The sequence below is a fragment of the Balearica regulorum genome, chromosome 10 (assembly GCF_011004875.1).
Source record: "Balearica regulorum gibbericeps isolate bBalReg1 chromosome 10, bBalReg1.pri, whole genome shotgun sequence".
Classification (NCBI taxonomy): Eukaryota; Metazoa; Chordata; class Aves; order Gruiformes; family Gruidae; genus Balearica; species Balearica regulorum.
This window is the reverse complement of record NC_046193.1, coordinates 6230475-6250838: the sequence shown is the minus strand read 5'-3', so window position 1 is coordinate 6250838 and position 20364 is coordinate 6230475. Positions and strand designations below refer to the sequence as shown.

General features: G+C 46.6%; 1 protein-coding gene across 6 annotated transcripts in view; it reads right to left on the bottom strand.

The window, feature by feature from the left end:
• Window positions 1–17321, bottom strand: part of LOC104637742 (6-phosphofructo-2-kinase/fructose-2,6-bisphosphatase 4) — a 52700-nt gene extending 35379 nt beyond the window's left edge. Inside the window, exon 1 of one of the 6 annotated variants that reach the window (XM_075762913.1) lies at window positions 17087–17321. In XM_075762913.1, the coding sequence (XP_075619028.1) occupies window positions 17087–17138 (52 nt within the window). In that variant the 5' untranslated portion in view covers window positions 17139–17321. Of the gene's footprint in view, window positions 1–1197; window positions 1362–17086 lie in introns of those variants that run through there. The other 5 variants (XM_075762914.1, XM_075762915.1, XM_075762911.1 and 2 more) reach the window with 5 other exon arrangements.
• Window positions 17322–20364: the final 3043 nt, after the last annotated feature.

Here is a 20364-nt window from a genome sequence, read left to right as displayed (position 1 = left end):
AAATGAAGCATTCTCTTTAGCGTGTTTACAAAAGCAATTATACACACTTTCTGACCCTCTTCTACTTCAGCATTCTCCTTCTCTTAACACTTACTATTTTTCAGATGTTGGAGTAATTCATTTCCCATAGAAACACGCGTCTGCTTGCCTAGCAGAAATCAAGAAAGTTTGGGCTTATTTTTCAGCAAGGGCTGGACCAAAGCAAGACCAGAGCCGAGGCAGCAGCCCATGGACGCCTGCCATCCCAGCAGAGCCCGCAGCTCATTCTGTCAGCGCAGCCTCTTTGCATGACAAATAAAAACAATTCCACACGACAAAGCCCCTTTTGTCTGCAAAACTGCCGCGTACTGAACCTCAGATATTTAAGTAAGGGAAGAAAAGAGAAAAAAAAAAGAAAAGAAAAACCTCTGCGAGGCAAAGTTTGTTAATAAACTATGGTTTACAAACGCCACAGCTGAAGTCTTTAGAGGCTGATGACTTGGTTGGCTGCACCTCAAAATAAGGAAAGCCATTAACTCATACAACAGATGGCCTGATACAGCACTGGCCTTAAAAGAAAAAACAACAACAAAAAAATACAGTGACATTTTTAGGCCTCTCTTCAAGAATATACTGGATATAAACGCTTCTTGGAACCAGAGCGTTAAAAAAAAAAAAAAAACCCACAGAAAACCCCAAACAAAAAACACAAAAAAAATCCCAACCAAACAATAACAAAAGCAACTAGAAAAGATACTCTTCCCAGCCCAGCTTTGCTGCCTTCTGTTGGGCTCAGATCCAGCATCTTCGGGGTTTTCTGCCTTCCCCGGCGTTTCAGGCGATCCTCCACGGGGACCGCGGCCGCCTCACCCAGCAGACCCATCACCCCCGGGCCGGGTGAACCATTAAACCAGCCTTTCGCACCAGAGGCAAGAGGCACGTTAAAGCCCAGGCAAAGAGCTTGGCGCTCAGGGGGGACAGTGGCGGCGGGGCCCTCCCAGCTCCGGCCCCTCACGCCGCTTTCCTCGCACCTCGACCCCGGAGAGGACGAATCGCCCGCCGGGAAGGGCTCCGCAGAACCCGGCTCACCCGCTGCGGCCCAACCTACGAGGAGAAGGAGCGGCCGCCCGGGGGTCCCGCTGACAGCTGCCGCCATCCGGGGCTCCGACAGCGCGGCCCGGGCAGACCCTCCCTCCCTCCCGCCGCCAGCCCGCTCACCGCCGCGCTGGGCGCTGTGCCCCGCCGGCAGCCCGTTGTCGTAGGGCTCCCACGTCTTCTGCAGCGGGTTCTGCGTGAGCTCCCGCGCCGGCGACGCCGCCGCCATCCTCGCCCGCCTCCCGGATCCCACTGCAGTGACGGCGGGCGGGGCGGCACCGCCTCTCAGCGCGGCGGAGGCGAGGCCGCACCGCCCCTGAGGCGAGGCCGGGCGCGGGAAGCAGCAGCAGCAGCCTCGCGGCCGCCCTGAGGGAAACGGCGGCCCCACACCGCCCGCAGGACCGCGCTGCGGTGGCTGCCTTGGCCCCATCGAAGCCCTCAGGCCGGATCTGCCCTTCACGGGGCTCCCCTGCCGCAGCGGGAGGACCGAGGCCCGGGGTGGTGCCCCTGCTTCCTCACGGGAGAGGCTTCCCGCAGCCCCCCTAGTCCCCAAGCCCTGAGGGAAGCGGCCGGGCAGGCTGAGGCCGTGTCGCACAGTTCATTTTTGACATCGGGTCTTCGCACCGACCCGAGCACGGCAGGCACCGGGAGGACAAGACCGGAGTCGGGAAGCAGGGCCGTTCTGCAGGCAATAAGAACGAGAGGTGAGGTGCAGCTGGTGGTGTGCACTGACAAGCAGGTGATCTCATTTTCTGCAGCTACAGAGAACACCACACACTGCCTCAGAAGGGCCTTTTTTTAAAGCCCTAAAAATAGCATGTCCAGGGAGCATGCAGTGTGTAAAAAGAAGTTGTGCACTGAATGATATCTTTTTCCAATGAAACTCTACATTGACCTGAAGGCTAAATGGGTATTGATGCAGAAAACCATAAATAAACAATATTAGCTAACAAAAAACCCCCACCTAAAAACCTACTCATAAGTTACACTGGAAAAATCCTGTGCTGCAGTAAGAGCAGTGATGTGGCTAAATATAACATCAAGCTGTCACATTTCCACATCAACTTCATCAGCTTTACAACTGAGAGAAACCCCACGACTAAGTCCATTAACTGGGCTGAGCAAAGTCCTAAAAAAGCTGAATATTTCACTATTACATACACCTATAGATTTTGCAGAAGATAAATGCAACACACTGAAGATATGGTAATGAAGTACAATACACATTTTCATTATTATTCACTCTCTGGCATTCAGACATTATGACACTGGCCTAAATAGAAATGAGGGTCAGTAAATATATCTGGTTTTATACTGATCAGACTCTGAGCATTTGAGGATCGTTTTTAGTTTTACTATTCCATTACAAGCTAAAAGGTAGCTTTTTAAACAACACAAAATCAGTTCTCAGAGACATTTGGTGAGACCTCCCTGGGTAAGTTATCACTGTTTTTGCAAAAACGTATTTGCTTGACCTGCCCTTCCCTCTTTTCAAAGTTGATTTCCTTCTCTTCAAGGCTGATAACAATTTTCAACCGTAGACGCCTGCACTATATTTTTGTGCTAGCGTGTTTTTCCTCATTTTGTTCCGAGTTGCTAGCCGATGTGGGGAGGGGCAGAGGGTTTATAGGAGTTACAAGGGTCAGAAAACTAGGAGCAGAAAGAGGGAGGTTTTGAATACTTAAAAGCTTCTTGGTTTCTCCTATTTACTTCCCACAGTTGCCAAAAGAGTCATGAGCAGGAACAGTTTAATCTGTGTTCCAGGTTATTCCCGGAAGCCTGTCTCCTGTGCGCGCACAAAGCATTGCAACGAACAGATGACTGACTTTAGAGTCCAGCACTGGGACGTGCTCACCTCGCCCTCTGATCACAGCCAGGCATACCGCCACTGGGATGCTGCAGCAGCCTTCTCAACAGTGCCTCCAGTAAGGCCAGGCAAGTCCACAGTAGATGTAATATTAACAGAAATAAGAGATTAACAGGAATGCCAACTTAGAAAAATACACTTCTCAGGCTTGTTTTACATACATTAAGTAGAAATCCTTCCAGTCTCTAGTAACAAAGTTTGTATCTCCTTTCTGCAAATCCACACAGTGCACAAGATCTGAAATTCCACTCACGCACCTGCCTTGCAGTTGAAAACACTGCCCCAATGCTATTCATACAAGAATAGTGTTTTTCAGAGGCCTGCAGGGTGAACTACCACATACCTAAGTCTTGTCCCCCAAGCACAGGGCACACCATCAGTGAACTCTTCTTAAATACGGGTTAAAAAAACTCCAAACACATAAATAAGGGCTGTCCAGGTGTTTATAATGACATTAGAGGTGTGCATGGACACCTGCTAGCCTTTATTTGTGTGAGGTAAAGATTGCAGCTTGACTGATGACAAACTTGTGGGGTTTCGTTGTTGATTAAACTTGTTTAAGGGTTTGTTTGGTTTTTAACCTCCAAGCAGTAATGGGTTATTTGAGGACACAGAGAAAGTGAATACAGAAATACTGTGTTGCTCCTGAGGTCTCATTTCAGGACATGGTTTTCAAAGGCACTATATTCAATTCCTAGGAAAAGAACAAATAAACCTCACTCATTAGATTCCCAATAAGTGACAGAAATCACCGGCTGCACGATCACATTGTCATTAACCTCTACCCTAATACAAAGGCTTGAGAAAGAAGCAGAGTGAAGTGTTGGGCACTCAGCTTTGCTACAGGGAAACCACTTTACTCCTTGGAAGGCTTTTACACAAAGCTTTTGCTCTCAGGGCCATGCTGAGCTGAAAGTTTACCTGAAAAAGCACCTCTCTACAGAGGCAAAACGTCAAGGGGAAAGGCAGTCCTGGCAAACAAACTGCTGCACAGAAGCAGAACATGCCTGAGCCAAGTAACCGAGTTATACTTATTCTCTTCAAACAACTGACTTAGAAGCCAGGAAACTCTTATGCTTTAATGCATATAGCAAGTGGTAGTTATTTCTGAGACAGGGAAATATAAAAGAGGAGGTTGAACCAAGGCTTCTGCTTGATCATACAGAAGCCCTACTTTGTATCTGTAAATAAGCTGTATCATACGGTAACCGTACAACACAGGTTCCACAATATCTGCCAGTCACTTTCACGTATCTCATTTCCCTAGTAAAGATACTGCTTTATAGTCTGACAGCCTATAAAACGACCATAAAACATCCAACATCTCTGCCTCCTGTTGTTCCACCATCGCTCAGCAGCACCAGCTCACTAGTTGGAATAAGCAAAGAAGACTTTCCAGTCCTCCAGGTGCCCACACCCTCACCATACCAAGCAGGTACAGCTCACAAACCCACAGTGCAGAAGGTTCAAGAGGTATCTGTACAATGACTAAAGGATACGCAGCCAGAGGTCGCAACGTGCAGTTTACATAAGCAGGATGGCTGCAAAGGAGTCCCCCTCACACGCTGTGCCAGGCCCTGCGACAAAGCACGTGTGATGTTATCTTGGTATTTATTTCAGCCTGGAGAAGAGAAGGCTCTGGGGAGACCTTAGAGCAGCCTTCCAGTACCTGAAGGGGCTACAGGAAAGCTGGAGAGGGGCTGTTTACAAGGGCAGGGAGTGACAGGACAAGGGGGAATGGCCTCAAGCTGAAGGAGAGGAGATTTAGGTTAGATATTGGGAAGAAATTCTTCCCTGTGAGGGTGGTGAGGCACTGGCACAGGTTGCCCAGAGAAGCTGTGGCTGCCCCTGGCTCCCTGGCAGTGTTCAAGGCCAGGTTGGATGGGGCTTTGGGCAACCTGGGCTAGTGGAGGGTGTCCCTGCCCATGGCGGGGGGTTGGAACTAGATGGGCTTTGAGGTCCCTTCCAACCCAAAGCATTCTGTGATTTACAAAATGCCACACAAACTGGAGATTTCTACAGAAACAGCGATATGGCAGTTCTCCTTCGCTACGCACTTCATCGGGTACCGCTGAAAGCCCCCACACACACTCCTCCGCTCTGCCTGGGCAGCAGCACGCCCGGGCTACGGGCCCTCGGGCCGGTTCCCTCCCGCGCCCGCCAGGGGGCGCCATGGTACCGGCCGCGGTCAATCCGCGGGCGCGCAGGCTGCAGGCGCCCCCCAGCGGCTGGCCGCAGGCACGGGCACCCGCCAGCGGTACAACGCGCCGCTCCCCGCGGCCCCGGCCAGGCCGGCAGCACCGGGCACCGGAGCGTCGGTCTGCAGGGCCCCCCCCCGCCCCCGCGCCAGGGCAGCAGATGCTTCAGTCGCTGCGAGATGCAAGTTCGTTTAAGCAGGCCGAGCTTGCAGTCCCCTGGAAAAATTAAGTAATTCACTTTTACATTTCAGAAACTAACAGCTAAGTCACACTGTAAACACTATGCCAGGAGATATCAAAGCTTCACAGAATGCTAGTATTAAAATACACCAACTCTTGGCTTTTAAGCACACAAGGTAGAGTCAGAGGTTACAGAAAGCTACAGGGAAGAAGAGTCTATCTACTAATCTTAAGTTATTTTCTCAACCAAATTAAAAAACCCATAAATTATTGGGGAAGGGGGGAGTCCACACTCAGAACTAAATATCCCCATTTCTTTCTAGATATTAAACACCAAAAAAATATATTCCATCATTAACCTAATACTTCCATTTCTCTTAACCAATTCTCTTTCCACAATGTCAGATTTTTTTTATCCCTGCATTATCAGCTATTTACTTGTCACTTTGAGAAAATCAATAGTGTCTGACCTCTACACACATAACTGGCAATAAATAGCTGGCAAAAACCTATATCCAGGTGTTCTCTATTGCAACTGGCAGGCTACTGTTCTAGCTAGAAGTAAAAAGCAGGAATTAGTTTAAATGATCCCATCTTAAAATAGGTATCTATATTTCCTACGTAGTGCAATGATGAGAGGAGGAGAGATCAGACTTAAGAGTCCCTATTCCCCCTTTAAGAAGAGGGTTGTATGCCCCCCCAGCTTACAACTACGCAAAAAGATTTCACCCACATAGCACACTACCTGCTTACTTTCCGCAGTTTAAGGAGGCACAGAGGAGCACAGAATTTGCAAAGATCTGACCAGCTAACTAGCAGCCTGCTACATTGCATCACAATATTTGTATAAAGTATACACGATAATTCCTATTGAAGTTATAACTCATTTTCTCTTTTAATGAAAAAATAATATGTGAAATATACCTTCAGCAGGCTCGTGGCAGTCCTTCATTGGCCAAAATCTATGCAGCTGGAAGCATCACCGAAGGACAGCCAGCAACAGCTATCTAATATATGAGGCAGTTACAACACTGCGAGCCAATTAGAAGAGATGGTGACCAAACACACAACTATGCTTCACCCTTTTTGTTCACAAGCAACAACACTCCAACATTTCAAAACTGGATTTCAGGTGGAACAGGAGAAACTTTTCCATGTACACCTTATAGGCTACATTTTTGTTTTGACCAAGTATTTGTTACAGTGCTCTTACATGGTGAAAAGCTGCAGCTTCTGGGGAATTACATCCAAACTTGCAACTGCACTGAGTTTCCGCTATAATGACCAAAACTACTGTAGAGCAGATGGGATACTTGGCCTGTTCGATCACATCCCTTATTACACTAGCACTTCAGGAGGAGACAGACTGCTTCCTCCCCCAGGTCATTCCCATATTCCTGAAATACAGATCAAGCCTGGCAGGTTTTTCCTCACTGTGGAAGAGGAGACCTTAACAACCTGTTTAAAACACAATGCCTGTCTGCTAGCTATGCTGTCACCTTTGTAAGGCAAGTACTAACTCAACTTTGTTCCTCAATTGCCAAGGAAACCTAGAGGTAAAGGAAGCTGCACCAGCAACCAAAAAGGTGGATCTCTTCCTCCTGGGCCATTCCTGCGCTCCAGTGGGTGATGACAAAGATGATGCCTTGGGAACAGCCATCCTGCAGAAGTGATCCCTCACGAGTTAAAAAACTTCTCACACAACTTCCCACAGAGAATAGAATACGTTCCCTCCCGTGAAGAGCTTAGCAAGCACAATGAGCAACCGGGCAAGAGAGATGTAATATTATATTAGCAAAATGACATACATTGATTCATACCATCTCAGTTTAGTTTCTCAGGACTTTTTGTTACGTCAGCTTCTTAACTGACAATCTCCAGTCTCAAGATTGCCTATGGTTTTCTCCTCAACCAAAAGTATCATCCTCTTTGTTTTCCCACTCAGTCTAATATCCCAGGAGTCAACCCAACAAAAAATTACAAATAGCCCACACTAAGTCCCCCAAAATTTCAAGCATCCCACATGACAAGTTCAGCAGGTTCCCCATACCATCTTCGCACGTGCCTCCATTTAGGACTTGACTCCAAACCAACTGAAATTATGAGGACCAGGCCTTGTGATACATGGCCCTAGCACTTACTCCATTTCTTCTGAGCAACAAATAAGTTCATTACTGGCACCATCCACTCCATATCCTATTTCCTATCACTGCCTAAAGGGGAAAAAGTTCCAGTTGTCTTGAAGTATACTGCTACCTCAAAGACAAGCAAAGCCATTAAGGATTCAGAACTAAAAAAGAATCTGCCCTCAACAATACACACCTTTAGAGGTTATTTTATAAGAGTTCATTTTACTATTAGACTTACTGGCTACAGATCAATCTACCAAAGAGACTTTAAAAAAAAAAAACAAACCACCATACGTAACCATGCTTTATATGACAATGAACTGAGAACAAGAGATCTCTTCAGCCCTGACTGGGGAATAGATTTAAACAACATCCAAGATCCTCCACAGACAAAGCTGTATAAATACAGATACTAGAGAGATTCCTTAAGCTGAAACAAAATAATATTCCTTAGCATAGATAGGGAAAATAACTCATCCAAACAGATGATGTTGGTATAAAGTAAATCAGTGAGAAAACAAGTTCCCATCCAGTCTAACAATCATCGACACGTCTGATACAAGGGAAGATCTGACAGGGTTCCGGCACTCAAGAGCCTCACACCACACTTCTTTGGCTGGAGAGAGGGATAATTCCCACGCTGATTTGCATTCATTATATTTTCTTCATCACCTACTGAAACATCATGACAGTTATTCATCATGCATGTGAAACAATGATGTATCCCTTACAGCAGCGTTTATGTGTGGCTTGATTCCAGCATGGTTATGTGTTTTCAAAACCATGACGACCTAATGATCAGGAAACAAATGCTAACTATACAAGGGGTTTTATTGTAAGAATTGTACCAATAAAGTCTTGAGTAGCTTTCTACAGAACCCACACATTGTATGCAAATAAAACCTATCAGGCAATCTAAGACTACTTGGGGAGATACAGGTTATCAGCAGAACATCATCTCACCAACACATGGATTGCATGAGAATCCCAGAGCATACACTGAGATTCACATACACAATATTATTAACTAAAAAAAGAAAAAAAATAAATGCACCTTGCTACACTGTCACTCTGTTCTTTCATTATCTTTATGTGAACCATTCTTGAAAACGTGGCCATTCAGAGTATTTTTATTATTTCTAAATATATAAACATGTTAGTTTAGATGTTTATCGCATTTCAGAAGAAATAATTGCTCTATTTTAAACATAGGAGAAGCCAAACGTCTGGAGATAAACCCTATCAATGAGATGCCATTGTTCTCATGCAAAGAAGTTTCCCGTGTTAAGTCTAACATGAGGCATAGATTTAGGCTGGTCTGCATTAACTGTATTCTTTACATCTGAAGGATAAATTACTAATTCATTACACCTCCGGTCCAAGCAGCCACCTCCCACCTTAACCTCTGAGAGAACATTGAAATTATTTCCTTGAAAAACAGGACTGATCCTCAAGTGGTGCTTCCAGGTATTGCTTAAACTATTTCCATCCTCACAACATTAAGCAACATTTTAAATCCTCCTGTTATGAAGCAACATAAAGGAAAGATGGCATCCATTATTCATGTTTTCTGAGCGCAACCCAGTGTTAAAAAACCCTTTGTAGCTTACTGTATACCAGGGATTTCAAACTATTTACATGAGGGGGGAGGCACATGCTTCCGAGAAGCACAGAAAGAGGACATTAAAATACTTGGCATTTGCACAAATTGCAAATACTGAGTTTCCAAGATGGCAAGTCTACTGAGGACAATCGTTCCTACACATTGTTCTGGTAGTATCTGATGTTGTTACTACAGCAACAGCACGTACAGCCTTGCACAACCTCTGGACAGCCGGTGGGCGTACCCTGATACACTCTCCTCTTCCTTGGAAGGAGATACAGCAGTGAGTCCACTGCTGGATCAGCTACCTGGAATCCCTGATACAACCCAGGAAAATCAAGGATTGATAAGTTTATCATATTTGAAAGAGAAGGAAAAAGAAAAACATATTTGCATCCACTCGGATGTTTGTGCCTCTTGAACCTACATGAAACCAATCTCTACTAAGCAGTCTGAAAGTGTTTCTATCACTTTAAAGCTCTCTATTCCTTTCCAGTCACATAAGCACATTAGAAAAATCTTCCCAATTCTGAATTTGGGTTTGCTGTTACAACTAAGAGTATGGTTAAAGGAGCACAAGGAAAGGATTAGTAATTTTAAATAAAACAGGCAATCCTTCTCTAGGCTGAAAGGCTTATGAATTATGCTCACTAACAGCTAGTTTTATATTAGATATTTTAACATTTATGATGTACATGTATCCTTTGTCCTTTCATTCAGCTAGGATGCCATGAATCCTCCTTGTTTACAACAGCTAGATCTGGGCTGCTAAATATAAAAAACAGCAAAACAAGGGCAGCTGCCTTCTCAGAGTGGAACTGAAATATTTAATGCTATCTTTAAAACCCAGCACTATCAACTGACTTCAGCCGTAGAGTTTCTCAGGACAGCCACTTTAAAGAAAAGTATCTTTAAAACCTTATTACGTGCATTAGGACAGTTGTCTGATGAGCTAGAAAAGGAGAAAAATATTGACATTAAAGACTACATAGGATTTGCATGTGATCCAAATGCATGAAGTAAAACAAATTAATTTAAAAAAAATCATGAAGGCTTCGGGATGAAGCTACCTATCAGGTGGCAGCGTTTTAAAAGACAAGAGATAAAGAGAACATAGGAAGCACCATCCGGGGTCTGGGGCTTGAAATACTGAATGACTCCTGATGGAGAAATCAAAGAGAAAAAGGGGAGGAGAAAGACAGCCGCTGGACTGGGTGACCAACCGTCAGGGGTGTCGAGTGCGTCTCTGAGTCATCAGCACATAATAGAAGTTGAAGCCATGTGAATTCCTGAAATAGGGCACAGGGAGACAAGAGCAAGACAAGGTCAAACTGTGGGAAGAGGAGGAAATGTGGGATGGGGAGGGGGGAAGAGTATCTCGAGAGAAAAAACGAGATGTTAGAAGCAGCAGCGACTGTGCAGAGAAGTCACGGAGAACAAGGGTCTTCAAACATTTCAGTGACATACAACATGTAAATCAACAGAAGGACCCAAAATGGACTCGGCACAGGAGAGGCAGAGATGATACAACCTCACATTGTAACAGGGACTAAGACTTGGCTGACGGCTAGAACAAACAAAAAAATGAGAGGGTAAGAGTTAAAGGTCCAAGACAGTGTAGTACTCCAGCATATATTACTGTATGGGATAAGTAGGTCATTAAGGAAAAAGCCAATGGCAACGGAAGCAAGAGCAAACGAGTTAATGGGGCTGTGATTGGGCCTTAAGTCCTCTACATGCACCTACAGTTATACTTTGTTTCACGCGTGTCGCGTAGGTAACAGAGACAGAAAAGCAGGTTTTTGAAAGTAAAGAATAATCCCTCTGGAAAGCCAGCATGGAAAACTGACAACTGACACAAGGAAGAAAAAACCTCACAGCATATGTGATGCCAGCTGCCTTTGGAAATATTCTTAAGCTTTAAGAAAAAGGAGTGTGCTAATCCGAATAAAAATACAAGCAAACTAGAGCAAAGCTTCTCAGAAGCTATTGATGACAGAATTTCTAATAAAAGCAAAATTAATCTTAATTTGGCAAACTGCAATGCTGTTACGCAGTCTAAAACCTACCATTGAAGGGGAAAAAAAAATACAGGCCAGACATACAGAGATCCAAATCACTGGTGAATCTCAGTCTTCGTAGCCTCCAGGGCAGATTTGTCATTTTCTGTGTATTTTGCAAGTACAGCTAGATGGCTTATCAGCTTCCTGAGACTAACAGGATCAATATGTAGATGAGGCAGCTTAATAAGGATAATAAAATTACAACAGCCAAAATAATCTAATTTATGGAGTGCAGACAGGGTCAACACCACAAATGCTACAAGAAAAAGCTCTTGTAAAGGGGAAACATTTACCAAGTGAGAGTTGCCAGCATGATATTAGCAAAGAAACCTTCTATATATTTTTTAAAATACAAAACTCTTGAATTCTCTTTATATTCTTTAAAATAACTTTGTTTCAGCACAAGTCTCCCTAGAGAAAATAAATTATAAAAAAATGATTCAGGTGTACAGAAGGCTGTACTCCATCACATACAGCACGTGAGAGCCTTTGGAACCAGAATGTGTAAATACACATTCAAACACTTAAAAATAAATATAAATTGAAAGCAAAACATAAAGGGGATATAAAACCAGAAAACAAACAAACAGAATCAAAAGCAAATAAGCACACCAGCCCTCATACACTCGCCACCTCCAGTGAAACACCAGCTGCCCAGGTTTGCTGGCTGCAGCACGGTGGGTTGGTCCGTGTCCTCCTTGGGTCTCCTCATGACCAAGGACATCTGAAGTCATTGACTGATTTGAACTTTATTTGACCCAGGACAATGTCTCAAAAACATTAGTTTCCTACATTTTAGTGTAAACCAGCTACCAAGAGAGAAGAGCTGCCCTGCCAGTGCTCCCACTACACAAAACGCTTCCACCTGTCCCCTCAGACACGAGATTGACACCAGATGAGCCCAAGTCCTTGGAACTGACCCAACCTGGGGAAGAAAAAGCAACTGCAACCCCAAGACATAAATCCACAGGAGACATCTCTTCCAGAACCGCCTGAATTTTAAGCTCCCGTATTCTAATCCCCAAACAAAGCATTTCTCAGGGAAGAAAAAAACAAAACAAAAAAAGGCAGCTAGATTGATCTCCTACCAAAAATGAGTCATGACTTCAGCTGTAACAGGAGTGCTTGTTTCCTCCATGGCAAGGGCTGTCCTGCTGCTTTTTTCCCCCCTCCTCCTTCACCCCATCAGTCTGCCTCTCACAAGCCATCTGAAATTTTTTAATTGCAAGAGGTCATGAACCCCTCAAATCTCCTCATTGTTTTGGGGAAGCCAGTGTCACATTGGTAGTAGAAAAACTACAAAGCTCTTCTATTTTTTCCCCTCCTTTAATGCAGAAGGTGAATGTGGCTGAGCTCCATGCTTAAGAATATGCACAGGGTTCCCATGAACAACAAATGTTGCTCGTTATTAACCAACAACAATTAGATTTCTAGAGATATATGATCATAAAAGAAAACTTAAAAGGAAGAAAAAGCCAGCCCTAAACCCAAATATCGTTGTGGCAGTGATAATTGGTCAGAAGCAGGTTCAGATGCATTAAAATAACTCGTGTTTGTTGTGCTCCTTGATTAGTTTATGTCAAAAGGGGCATGTAATATCATATGGAAGCTTTTAACTATAAATAAATGACCACAAATATTTTGTCCCTTGCATCATTTGATTTAAACTACTCACTGGCAAAATGTATATAATCGAGTCATGAGGATTTCTTGCTGCTTAAGGAAACCTTCCCATTTATGCACCTAAAACATACGCAGAACCAAATCAAACCTCTGCAGTTTCACTAACCCAGCTAACAAAATACATTGCTGTCTGCAGATAGAGAAACCATTCACGTGTGAATCCATTTCAAAAGATGCAACACCACAAGTGGCTTTTCCGAGCAAAGCAGAAATAGCACGTCTAAGTCACTTTGAGGTATCACTACCAACCCCACAACAGATTTGTGGCTGGCAGGGGCATGTTGTAACTCTAGTTTAGAAGAGAACAGCTGTCAGGGAGCCTGGACCACGCAGCTCTCCCGGCAGCCTGGAGATTCCCGGTGCCAAGGCACAACACGCATGAAGCCAGCTCCTAGACCATGACACAAAGACTTGACACTATGCAGAAAGAGTAAAAAAAATTATATTTGGAAGAAGAATTATTCAGGAACAAGTTAGGTGGAACAACTTTAGAGTGAAAAAGGGAGATAAGAACTTAAACCCCATTCTGATTTACCCTTTGCTACCCTTTTCTGCTTGTGCACGGCCTGTAAACAAGATAGTAATGTACTGAATCATCTGGAAACAAATGCCACACAGTCATTTCAGATATCTAAGTAACCAGTTGTGCTGAAATTATACCGACACATACAAATTTAAAGCTGTAACAGGCACATTATTTCCACAAGGGCACTCATGACAAATCCATCCCATTTTATTAATAAAACATGACAAAACATCCCTTTTATCCATCACATGGATAAAGTCAGTTGCAATTAGGAGACTCATCATTTGCATTCAGGACCTAGCATGGCAGCTACACGCTTAAAGTCTTCAGGATTAATTCCTGTGCGTTGCTTCAGATCCTTAAATGTTACATCCAGAAAAGTCATCCCCCCCATTCACCAGCTTCTCAAGCGAGAGATGAGTTTGTTTAACATAATCAAAACGCAATCTCAAAGGCACTTACAAACTGTACTGCATGGGTAAATTTAAACACATTTCATGCAAAACCACAAATATCGCTCCTCTTTGCATGGACACAAATTCACAGCCCTGCCACACTACAGTGATTTCACTTAAAACAGCCGCATTGCACACAGCACCACCCGACAGCTAGAGTCAGTGCTTCACCTGGATATACGTTAAGTACCTCTGGAGATTTGCATTCATAATTAGCGTGTGATTACAATATTTAGGGCCAGGTTCTGGCAGGCACCCAAGAACAAGCCTGGTTATTAGCCAATCTGGCCCCACATGGTATCGTGTTGGAGTCAGCCAAGCCAGTGCTCCCCTCTGCACAAGCAAATCACACCTGAAATAAATCCACCACCTCTGAAAATAACAATCTGTGTGAAGCAGCATGGGACTCTTTCCCACATCCTCACTTCGGGTGCCTGATCAAAATTGAGTAAAACCAGGAATCAATTTTAGCTGTTGGAGAGCCCAGCTAGACAGACTAGTGAGTTTGGAGTTCATTATTCTCTTTTACTCCCTTATACAATTTAATTACTGAACCTCTTACACTCTCCGAGACCACAAGGCAAGTGCTAGGTCTGTGACACAAGGTTAACAGACTAATTATTTGACTGAAAATGGGAAGAAAAGCTTCTGGGGAAAAACAGAGCATACCCAAGGAACCCAGCACTTCTCAGACCCATGGCTGGTGCTTCCTCAGTTGTATTTTGAGAATTTTTACCCTTTTTACTATATTCGCCTGGTGACCCTTCCCAAGAACCTGCCCCAGCCAGGGTGTGGGGACACAAGCTTACAGCAAATTCAGCAAATTCAATGAATTAAAGAAAAAGAAAAAACAAAACCACAACCAAACCCCCCCCCAAAACCAACCATACAGAGCAATACCATACTACACCAGGTCATTTCCTTCGGAAGAAACCTGAAACGCTCCCCAAATGTACGATGTTTTCCAGCATTTCAAGTCTAATGTTTACATTAATCTCAAAGAAAAATCTGTGGACATTCTGTGCACAGTTTAAGCCCCAAGGAAACCATGCAACTTCAGTGAGCAATTTAGTACGCATCTGTAGTGCTTCGTCAGCAATTACGTATCATCCACAAGTTGGATTTCCCAAATCTCTTACTCATAAGAGCAGAAGGAACACTGACGCAATCAAATTGAGAAAAATACTGGTATAACCAAGATGATTTTTTTTTTTTAAACTAGATGGACAATACCTAAGAAAACATGAAGTGCTAAAAGCACTGACAACATCCTACTACTGGTAAGGGTTATATTTATAATGTAGTAGCTTTTCATCACAAAATGTCCTTCCTTCAAATGACCTCCAAAAAGTTCTCAGACAAAATCCTCCCCGAAACGCTCTCAGCTTTGGGCCCTCGTCCTGCATAACTATCCCTACACGAATGCTCTCATCAGATGATGCGCTGATTTCAGAGGACCAGGACCTCATGTAAATGGCTGTTCCTGCTTTTAATTGCAGCCGTAATTATGGGAGTGCCTCGCAACTGAGTAAGGCCACATTAAGCAAACTTACTGGAAACTTTGCAAACTGCTCCACAACATATTGGATGAGCACCTGGAGTCCCACAACCGGTATTTATTCAGTCCCATCTTCAGCTCTCTGCAGAGCGCTACAAAATCAATTGACTCTACACGGGATCGCTCCACGTCGTTCTTGGCTTAGTATGGTTTTGCCCCACGTTAACTAGTTTCGCTTCGACACTTAGCAACATAAAATCTTTAATTCAGAATTAATGTTTTTAAAGACGTAAAAACCTTAGAGCCTTTGAATTTCTTCAACATTAATGTATTTTTCTCCTCCCCACACGAGCACCACGGGAGCCACGCGGAAGCTGCCACACTGAGCCAGGCTACGAGGTGCTGAGAACACGGAGCAAGAGCTGTATCCATTTCGGCAGCTCCCCTGGCACAGCCAGCACATCGCAGCCCATCAAGGACACCGACGCAAGCGGCGCACGAGTGACCCGAGGAACAACGAAGGGGTTTCAGTTCAGCCAGAGGTAAGCGTGGCCCATCACTGCATTTCAACAGCTGAACTGAGGTCCCCGTAGACCACGAGGTTTGGAAACCACCAGCCTTGCTGACATCCATTTCCACGCCCTGGGACGGGGTCGGGCACAGAAGAAGCAGGCAGCTGCCTACTCTAATGCAGGCAGAAGCAAAGCGATGGCTGTAAACAAGAGCAATCCTCTGAGTCACCGGGCAGGAGCCATGGCCACTCTACACCCAGTGACACCCAATTTTCTATGGCACCAGGCAGCTCAGGGTGCCAGGCCAAGGCTCCCCTGTCCCGCTAGCACACCTGCGTACAACACCACTCTGCTTCTGCCTCCGTCTCTGCTTCCCCGTCCGTGCCCTGCGGCTGCAGGAGAGCCCGGGAAGGCGCCAGGCTTATCTTCCAGCCTATGTAATACAATTTTCCTTGGAAAGGGGCGGGGGGGGAACAACACCCAAACATACCCAAGACTGAGCCTACGTTCAAAAGCCTCGGTGCACTTGTGTCACAGCTGTCATCTGGCATTACAGAAAGTGCCAAACCAACACGCCAGGCCCCTCAGCGCTCAGGGAGGGTCAGCCCTTTCTGAGGAAGGGCTCCGACAAGCCAGCAGCCAAATCTCGCAGGGCAAGACAAAAAGATGCAGATTACGTGGGTTTACGGTACTGCCAGCAGGAAGAGAAGAACAACCAACCGGTTGGATTAGCATTTGCCAAAACCCCGATTTTACAGCCTTCCTCAGCCAATGAAAAGCATCAACACTTGGAGGAGCACAGTGTAAATACACCTTCCCACAGACTGTTAAAAAAAAAAAAAAAAGAAAAAATCCCTCACAGCAATTTCCAAAAATAACTCAGAAAGCAAACAGCCACTGGTACACTACAATTCCCTCTGTCCACGGCACATCTCCCAAACCTTCCCCTGCCTTGGGCTGTTCCCAGCAGAAATCCTGATTCCCACTTCCCACCTCCCGAGCCTCTGAGCTGCCGGCAGGTCACCCTTACTCCTTGCTGGAGCTGGAAGGGAAAAGTCAGACCGAGGCGTCCCAGAAAACACGACCTTTCCCCTCCAGCCTTGCCCCGACGCACCCCGACACGCGTGGGACTCTCCGGCGCAGGGAGATGCCCCGTGGGCACCCCCAGCTTTGCAGCCCGGGGTGGGAAGGGGAGGGGAGGGGAGGCAAGAAGCGCCCCGGAGGGCACCCAGCCCCAGCCGGGCAGCCCCGCTCCGGGCGGGGAGGCCGCGGGAGGCCCCGGCAGCCGGGGCTCCTACCTCGGCAGCGCCGGCCCTGCGGGCAGCCGCGGCAGCGACGGCAGCCCCACATCTGCGGCGGCGCCTCGGCTCCGGCGGACGACGGCCCGGCCCGGCTCCGGCCCGGCGGTACCGCGGCCGCGGGGAGCCCGCCGGCAACCGCTCGACGCGGCGGAGGCGGCGGGTCCTAGCCGCGGCACCCCGCGGAGCTGCCCGCGGGTGTGCGCGCCCCGCGTGGGGCGGGGCGGAGCGGAGCGGCGGAGACCGGCCCCGGGCAGCCCCCGCCCCGCCGGGCAGCGCCGCTCCTGCCCGCCCGCCCCTGCCCGCAGCAGCAGCAGCTGCTCCAGCAGCTCCTCCGGGGCGGACCCGAGCACGGAGCCGTGCAGCGCAGCTCCCCTCCGCTCCGCTCGGCCCCGCACCGGGGCTCAGCAGCTCGGCCGGCCCCTCCGCAGGGCAGCGCGGGCACCGGCGGCTCCGGAGGTGAAGCAGCTGCCGGGGCGGGCCCTGCCGCCCTTCCCTCGGTAGCACCGCTGCTAGCTCCCGCCGGGCACTTCGGTCGGTCGGTCGCTTTCTACTCAGGGTTTAACGTTTGCTTGTTTGTTTAAAAATGAGCCAATTTTTTAAAAAAATAAATAACTGAACAGAGAGGAAGGTGGAGCAACTGTAGCCATTTTGCAGCCTAGTAGCAGATGGGGATCAACAGCCTCTGGAGAAAAGGGTGTTTTATCAGTGACGAGCCTTTAGCCAAGCTCGGGAGCAGCTGCTCCCTGGGCTGGACGAGCAGGAGCCGCAGGTGACCCCAGCACAGCCCCAGCGGCCCAGGCAGCAATGTACCCCACCAAATGTCCCCGGGCAAGGTAAGGACAGGGAAGAAGTTAGAGCTGCAATGCCCCCGTCGGTGAGCCGAGGGGGGCCCAGCTGAAGCAAATCAGGGCAATTACAGCCTGTAAGTGCACTCAGCACAGCCCCCCACCTGCTTTGTGCTGGAGCTTTTCCCTGCCCTTGCAGTCCCCGAGGACAATTCGGCTGCTCGAGCTCGGTGACGACAGTCCTCTAGTTCCTCACGCTGTTCTCCTGGTGATAATTTAAGTGCATGTATTACCTCGTTCGAGTAGGAACTGATTATTTTTGTGGCTTGGCTTCATTAACTGCTTTGTAATTTTATTAGGCTGCCCGTTTGAGGTAGGTACAAAATAAATGGCGAGGTACGAAAGCTTTGGAGTTGGGTTATCTCATCGTACTGTAATCATGTCCTGGACTGGGGGTAAGGAGCTGGAGAGGCAGCCTTGTGCTGAGGAGAGAGTTGTTATCTGTCTTTCTGAGCATTTGGCCTGCAGAGATAGGCAAGCAAGGTTGGGGAGGGGAAAACACCGTGGTTAGTGAAAGAGGGGCCAAAGAGAAACATAGGAAGCTTAAGGAAGCACCAGTCTGAAACTGCTTAATAGTGAAAAATTAGAGTATTTTCCCTTTAAGATGAAAACGGTTGATGTAAGCAACTGAATTAAGATGGTTGGTTTTGCTTCAAATTCACATGCACATTTTCTTTACCTTGGCAGGATGTCTTCTCACGTACACATCTACCTACACATCTTCATTCTGCTTCCCGGGCTCTCTCCAAGTGATGTCGAGTCTAATTTTGCTGTTTGGGCAGCAGGTTTCAGACCCCCACAGGTAACATAAGCACTGTACCCATGCTGGCTTTACCTGGGGATCGTCTGATGCTTTAAACCTTTAGTTAACTAAGTACGGATTCTGAAATGTTCCTCACTTGCAGAAATTAAGCTCTATGACAGAAAGGTGGGGGGCTTTTGTAAGCAGGGAGTATCACGTGCTTATCTCCAGATGATGATGCCTCCTGTAATGAGGAAACTGGGCAGTCGAGGTCAATACGCTGCTCGGTATCACTTCCTTGAAGTGTGGGTATGGTGACTCAGGGCGAGGGTTGAGTTACTTTGGGCTGAGAGACCAAACCCCTACCACTCCTCCACTCCTAGGCTGTATCAAAAGAAAGCAGTAACCCATGTAGAAACCCCTCCGGAAATCTGACGGGGAGGGTTTTTTTGTTTGTTTTGTTTGTTTTGGTGGTGTTTGGTTTTTGGTTTTTTTAGGAGCTGCAGGTGAGTAGGGGAGAAAAAACTTTGACTGTTGCTGTAAAGTTAAGGAATGAGGTTTTCTTCTGTTGGGGAACCATCAAAGTAAGATCCAGCTCCCTGTGCATCCCCTGGAGAGCTGAACAGCTTCTTGAGGTGTCGTAGTGCAAGTGCTTGGCTCAGAGCGCTGGGCACTGCAGCAGTTCATCCTTCTGTCCTTGGCCTTGAAAATGAAGAAACCCCACCAAAACCACACCACTGCAACGATTCCTTAATGTTGTTAAAAGAATTCAAAGTGACCCATCTCTCCCTTCCAGCCGCTGAGAAGCAGCTCAGTAACAGCCAGAAACTTCATCTCCTGCGTCAGCAGAAGATGAGGTCCTGCGTACCAGTTGCGAAGGCAGCCTGTAACCTGGCACGGGCTGATGGACAGAGCCTCGCCACGGATCAAACGAGGCTCTCGTGTTTTCTTTTGGTGGTTTTTATCTTCTGCTTAACCGTGTGTGTCCTCCTCCACAGCTTTTCCTCAAGGTGGGAAGGCAAACCTTAGCCCTCGGCCCCCACGACGCTCTTCCCGTTGTCTGCTGGCGATCAGACTTGTCCCTTCTTGTCCCAGGCGGTTTGGCCTTGTGCAGCCAGCTGCACTCCCAGAAAAGCTGTACTGCAGGATACTGGGTTTGCAGAAGACTTAAGTGTTCTTAAAAGCAAAACACGTTAAATAGCTGATAAACCAGCACAGGTATTAATAGCAAGAATTGCTAGAAATCTTAGGGTTTGCTCAAGATCTGTGCAGCCAACCATGGATGAGGTGGTTGAGTTTTGGCCCAAGTTAGGGAGGAGGTGTGGTTAATTAGGCAAGCAGAACTGAGAACAGATTCATGGGGGAAAAAAAAAAACCCTGATCATTTATTTGCATTTAGGAGGACTCAGCAGGAGAGAAGAGTTTAAGATAAGTACTCACCAAGTTTCTGCCTGAGATATTTGGTCCCAGCTTGTGCTCAGAGAGAGACTGAGCGAGCAGGGTCGTCCATGTGGAAAATGTTTGACTTCATCTTGTGCCCTTCTCAAAAACAGTTAAATTGGAAACATTTCCACACTTATGAACCTGGGAAAATTTTTTGCTCTAAATGTGCTTTAGTGGCTTCCAAGATCTACTGCCCGGCATGTATTTCTACCCTGAGACTAAAGGAAAGGCCACAAAAATACAGT